Source organism: Arachis ipaensis, chromosome B07 (assembly GCF_000816755.2).
Source record: "Arachis ipaensis cultivar K30076 chromosome B07, Araip1.1, whole genome shotgun sequence".
NCBI classification, from domain to species: domain Eukaryota; kingdom Viridiplantae; phylum Streptophyta; class Magnoliopsida; order Fabales; family Fabaceae; genus Arachis; species Arachis ipaensis.
In genome coordinates, this window is record NC_029791.2 from 103,585,900 (window position 1) to 103,592,603 (window position 6,704).

Genomic DNA, 6,704 nt, shown 5'->3' on the forward strand with positions numbered 1-6,704 from the left:
ATTTTAGTCATTATTTTTAACTACTGTATATAAATACGGTAAAATATTATATACATATACGATATTGTAGAAAATAATTAGAAATTTTTAAGTACAAATAAAGGAGTTCTCTTCTCAGCATTGTTCATCTCTTCTTCTCATCATAATTTTCTCTTCTCTTCTCAGTATGCTTCACTCTTTTCTTTTCTTTTTCTTAATGCACTTTACTGTACTCTTCTCTTTTTCTTAGCGCGCTCCATTCTTTTCTTCTAATCGACAGTAAAATTTTTATATCAATGGATTAACAATATATGTTGATTTATTTTAGTTCTTCTCACCTTAGAGTTTTAATTATATTTTTATTAATCAGAATTAAAAATTTTGCTGTTTATTAAAATAACATTCAAAATTCAAATTCAGAATTTAATGAAATTTAGAAACTCAAATGATGAAATTTGTGCTTTACTTTATATATATATATATATGATTGTCCATATATTCAATGCATCCCGAACTAATTTGTGGATATGATGTTGCTTAATTTAATCAATTTTTGCTCCTATAATTATTAGTAAGCGAGAAAAAACTACTTCTTGTGCATGCATGTCACTTTTGCAACTTTGAAGATCACCATGCACGATATCATAAAAATCACTTAACTCTATTAAAATAAGTGTTTGTTTGGATTGAGTTATTTGAGTAAAAGAAAAATCTTTTTTATAAAAAATAAAGTATTTTTATTAAATTTTAAATAGATTTATTTATATCTTTTAAAAAATATATTTTTATTAGAAAAATGAATTATTTGTTTTTTTTTAAATCCAATAATATCTTGTTTTTAAAAATAAAAACAAAAGATATTTTTAATATTTATAATTTTTTTTTGATTTATTTAAATATAAAACAATTTTTGTTTATTAAAAAATTTTAAAACTACAAAAACATAAATATTTTCTTAAAAACCAATTTAGACTGATCCTAGCTATGCTTTAAGAGTGACCATAAGCGCAAGCACTTCCTTCCTTAAGAGCTATAAGAAATTGTTGTAATTTATCAACCGATAATACTTTTGACATTGGAGAGAGGAGGAATGCATGCATTATTAGGTTGAAATCCTCACATTTGACATTCGTTATTGTGAACTTCTTTAACTAGGTTTTGTTAAGGTATGAACATGGTTCTTGGATTGATAATGTTCGTTAATTAATCATTATTGCTAGCAGTCCAAGTCAGTCCAATTTTCTAATTGTATTTTCTTTCTCTCTTCAATGATAAAATCAAGTACTATTATTAAGTATACATTTCGTCGCATTAATTTGTCATAGTTGACGGAGATTGGGTTCATTTTGGAGGAACATTTGTTCAGCAGTACGGTTAGGAGAGATATTCATGGCGCCACCATTAACGTTAATTGATAATTGAATATAGCAGTTAAGGGCTCTAGATGGAATAGGAGAACTGGAGAAGGAAAAGATTGAGGAGAGAGCATAGGGCAGAGCGCGGACTGTATCAAAATATAAAACAAGAACTCACATGCTCATCATGGATGCATAATTAACATTATTGAAAAATGTTCTAACAAATCTACAACCTTCGTCTTCTCTCTAACTTAATAAACACATTGTCAAATACATATGATATGATATGATATGATAGAGTAAAGTATCGTTTTTATTCCTAATGTTTAAAATAAGTTCTATTTGTTTTCGTCCTATTTGTATCTAACGTTTATAAAAGTGATTCAATGTTATTTTGTTGGTAATTATACTAATATATTAGATTGTATTTTTCAATTATTCTCACTTGAATGTATTCATTCTCAATTAGGTCTCACTTGAATGTGTTCGATTTCAATATTGTACTAACTATTTGTGTTTATGTTCAATTATGTCCCTAAAAAAATGAATTATGTAAATGTTGCAAGAATTAATTTCAACTTTTGATAACCTATTATTCGGATTGGATCATCGGTTCTATCTCAAATATTTGTATTCTAACTTAAAGAATAGATTTTCAGGACTCCAACTAAAATTCATGATGTGTAATTGATATTAGGATAACATTGAAAAAATAAGTGTTTGTTTGGATTGAGTTATTTGAGTAAAAGAAAAATCTTTTTTATAAAAAATAAAGTATTTTTATTAAATTTTAAATAGATTTAGTTATATCTTTTAAAAAATATATTTTTATTAGAAAAATGAATTATTTGTTTTTTTTTAAATCCAAAAATATCTTGTTTTTAAAAATAAAAACAAAAGATATTTTTAATATTTATAATTTTTTTTTGATTTATTTAAATATAAAACAATTTTTGTTTATTAAAAAATTTTAAAACTACAAAAACATAAATATTTTCTTAAAAACCAATTTAGACTGATCCTAGCTATGCTTTAAGAGTGACCATAAGCGCAAGCACTTCCTTCCTTAAGAGCTATAAGAAATTGTTGTAATTTATCAACCGATAATACTTTTGACATTGGAGAGAGGAGGAATGCATGCATTATTAGGTTGAAATCCTCACATTTGACATTCGTTATTGTGAACTTCTTTAACTAGGTTTTGTTAAGGTATGAACATGGTTCTTGGATTGATAATGTTCGTTAATTAATCATTATTGCTAGCAGTCCAAGTCAGTCCAATTTTCTAATTGTATTTTCTTTCTCTCTTCAATGATAAAATCAAGTACTATTATTAAGTATACATTTCGTCGCATTAATTTGTCATAGTTGACGGAGATTGGGTTCATTTTGGAGGAACATTTGTTCAGCAGTACGGTTAGGAGAGATATTCATGGCGCCACCATTAACGTTAATTGATAATTGAATATAGCAGTTAAGGGCTCTAGATGGAATAGGAGAACTGGAGAAGGAAAAGATTGAGGAGAGAGCATAGGGCAGAGCGCGGACTGTATCAAAATATAAAACAAGAACTCACATGCTCATCATGGATGCATAATTAACATTATTGAAAAATGTTCTAACAAATCTACAACCTTCGTCTTCTCTCTAACTTAATAAACACATTGTCAAATACATATGATATGATATGATATGATAGAGTAAAGTATCGTTTTTATTCCTAATGTTTAAAATAAGTTCTATTTGTTTTCGTCCTATTTGTATCTAACGTTTATAAAAGTGATTCAATGTTATTTTGTTGGTAATTATACTAATATATTAGATTGTATTTTTCAATTATTCTCACTTGAATGTATTCATTCTCAATTAGGTCTCACTTGAATGTGTTCGATTTCAATATTGTACTAACTATTTGTGTTTATGTTCAATTATGTCCCTAAAAAAATGAATTATGTAAATGTTGCAAGAATTAATTTCAACTTTTGATAACCTATTATTCGGATTGGATCATCGGTTCTATCTCAAATATTTGTATTCTAACTTAAAGAATAGATTTTCAGGACTCCAACTAAAATTCATGATGTGTAATTGATATTAGGATAACATTGAATCACTTTTACAAATACAAATAGAATGATTTAAATGTTGGAAATACAAATAAAATTTATTCCACGTTAAAAATAAAAACGATACTTTATTCTGATATGATATTAATATAGTATTACAGTATTATGTTTTGGCAATGATATGATATATCTACTGTTATTCATAGATGTCTCGGCCTGAAGGCTAATCAAGAGTCAACTCTGCATTCTGTACCAACTTGTGGGCTTATCCAGGCCAAGAATCACAAAAACGAAAAATAAGAAAGAGAAATAGACAACAGAATCAAAGAATAATAAATTTGTATAGCTACCTCCCTTATTATTGAGCAAACATCCTTTAATGTAATTTGTTGGTTTAAATTGGAACATAATAATTTCTGGGCAGAAGATGTAATGTTTTTGTCCATGAGGTCAGAGGTTTAGAGTGTACTAGCTTACGTGCTGTTCTACTCCAACTCCGTAGCCTATTTATTATTTAATTAAGGCACCATGCACAAAAGTGCTTGTGGGGGAACAAGAAGAACAAGAAGAAGAGGGTGGTTTCATCAAAAAGGAATTGAAGATTTAATTTCTTTTCATCAAAGATGAAACACATTTAAGTGTATAGCAGACACATATCAAACCAATAAGCTAAGGTTTCTTGCTTGAGCCTCATCCCATTACCATTCTCAGGCTCAGGTTTTGTTTTGTCTCCTGCGTCTCAGCTTCTTTGTTATCCATCTGTGCAAACAAAATTAATAACATGGATACATGAGTAGGGTAGCTACCTGCCAATGCCATATATAAATAAACTGATGAATGATGATGATGGTAATGGAAGGAGAGTCAAAGTGTATAGGTAGTTGGTGAGACAGAAAGAAATGAAGGAACAATCAGGCACGCCCCTTGCATCGTTGCCTCGGCCTCAACCTCAGGTGAACCAATTACTGTGTCTATGATATAGGCTGCTTTCCCTGCATTTATCATATAGGCTTAACTCACTCAGCACACTGCAGGTGGAGTGGAATGAGCTTGGATATAGTTCATGGGACACTCAGACTTCTCAAAATCTTAAGAGGCCATTAGAAGCTACATTGTTGGGTTAGTTTTCTCTCCCTACTTTGCCTCTGCCTGCGGATATGTTATGCTTTCTTATTCAATGACTACTTGTTATGTTGATACCTGTAGAGAACACTTTCCTAACAAGTCCCTGCATGCCACATTATGATAATGGAACTGTTGAAATGAATATTCATTTGAAACCTCAACTTGGAAACAACACTAGATCCCGTTTATGGATTCCTCAGCAAGAAGAATCTGTTGCTAAGAGAGCTCTCTTACAACAGAAGAACGCAACGCTGCCTAAGGTTAACCGAAAAGGTCATCTTGCAGGTTCAGGTTCATGTTCAGTTAGCATAATACCACAGAATGATCAACATTTTCTAACTGAACTAGATCAACATTCTTTTGAAATTCATAATCCTTTATCTCCTGACATTTTTAAATTAGAACCTGAGGTGTTAAGTGATCCTGTTAATCCTCAAAGTCAAAATTGGAGTTCATCAGTGGTTGGTATTCCCCAATCTGATTCTGCCACTGTGAATGGCCTAATTCCTCTGCAAGATACAGATGAATGGATGGTGCATTCTTCTTGCCAACAAGGATTGCAAGAACATCGTATATTAAGATCTGAAGCAGTTTTGAGGAATCTCTCAGCTAAAAGCAACAATCCTGGTGAAATTTGGGGTAACACCAGTGTTGATGTTAGCAGTGCAAGTGCCACCATGGTTGAGCCTTCGAATTCAAGTGCCATTTTGGATGAATTTTGCACACTTCAGGACAAGGATTTTCAGAAACTATCAGATTGCATCGTGAGCAACTTCAGTATGAGCCAGGATGTCCAGTCACAGATAACATCAGCAAGTCTAGCTGAGTCCCATGTGTTTTCTGTGCAAGACCTCGCCATCGACGCAGGTGGTGCATCTTCAAGCCATGCTGATTTTAATGAATGCAGCTTTCTGCAAAATAATTCAAGGCCGCGAGTAGCTTCGAAAGCTCCACCCAGGCGTACCTATACTAAGGTACACAGCAGAAAAACATTGTCGAGATTTTCATTGATATCTTAAGATTCACATAAAGCTATGTTCATTAGGATCTTTTTGTTGCAACACTGGTATGAAAATTATTATTTCCAAAGTAGAGTTCAACTAACATTTTTCCTTTCATTGGTTTAACTACTTTAAATACCATGGTTTGGGTTTTCTGGACTGACAGGTACAAAGGGCTGGTTCTGTAGGAAGATCAATTGATGTCACTGCTTTCAAGAACTATGAGGAACTGATACATGCAATTGAATCCATGTTCGGACTCGAGGGTCTGCTTAATGACGACACCAGAGGCAGAGATTCAGAATGGAAGTTAGTATATGTTGATTATGAGAATGATGTTCTACTTGTTGGGGATGATCCTTGGGGGTAAGTTTCTCACTTCTGTTCCAGTAATGTGTTAAAACTCCATGCTTAATTTATTATCTTATGATGCACTGACATATTCTTCATAAAAATGCTGTCTGCAGGGAATTTGTGAACTGCGTCCGCTGCATCAGAATTTTGTCACCTACAGAGCTTAAGAAGATGAGCAAAGAGGGAATGCAGCTTCTAAATAGTGGTGCATTGCAACGGATCAATGGTCACTTGCACTAAGATTATAAAGACATTTTTGAAGATTTGTACTTGTAACTGTAGTCTTTTAACTATGATCTTTTTCTCACACTCGTAGAATAGCACATATCTACCTTCAGGCATTACCTTATTAATTTGTCTCATTATGCTTGCTTTTTGTTTTTCCTTGTCTTGTTTGACTAGTTTGAAGGGACTTCTCCAGAACTTTTCCATGACTAAATTCAGAAAATGCAATAACATGCTGCCTTTCATGGGTCATGCTTCAGATTCAAGGTTGTGTACATTATAAAGCGTTTAAGGATATGATATGAACTTCATCATAGACCAGCAGATTAATGAGAAAAGAACATATATATCAGATGCAATATTTCTAAAATATTTGACAAAATGCTCACCGAATGCAAGTCTTAGCATTTCATATGTTCATCACTTTTACATAATTTCAATTTATCTTCCACACGAAGACAAGTGATATTACTAGATATTTGACTTCAAAGAAACTTGATTTACTTCTGTAGGAATAAGATCAAGCAGAAGATGATATGGAAGTGTGAATAAATTATCACTTTTTTAGTACATTAGATAATCGTTACTGCTTGTCT

General features: G+C 31.6%; 1 protein-coding gene across 1 annotated transcript; it reads left to right on the plus strand.

The window, feature by feature from the left end:
• LOC107608525 (auxin response factor 12) lies at window positions 3,598-6,234 on the plus strand. The gene is made up of 5 exons (XM_016310293.2): window positions 3,598-4,356; window positions 4,438-4,522; window positions 4,610-5,502; window positions 5,696-5,895; window positions 5,997-6,234. The coding sequence occupies exons 1-5, from the start codon at window positions 4,303-4,305 to the stop codon at window positions 6,121-6,123; spliced, it is 1,359 nt and encodes a 452-aa protein (XP_016165779.2). The 5' UTR covers window positions 3,598-4,302; the 3' UTR covers window positions 6,124-6,234.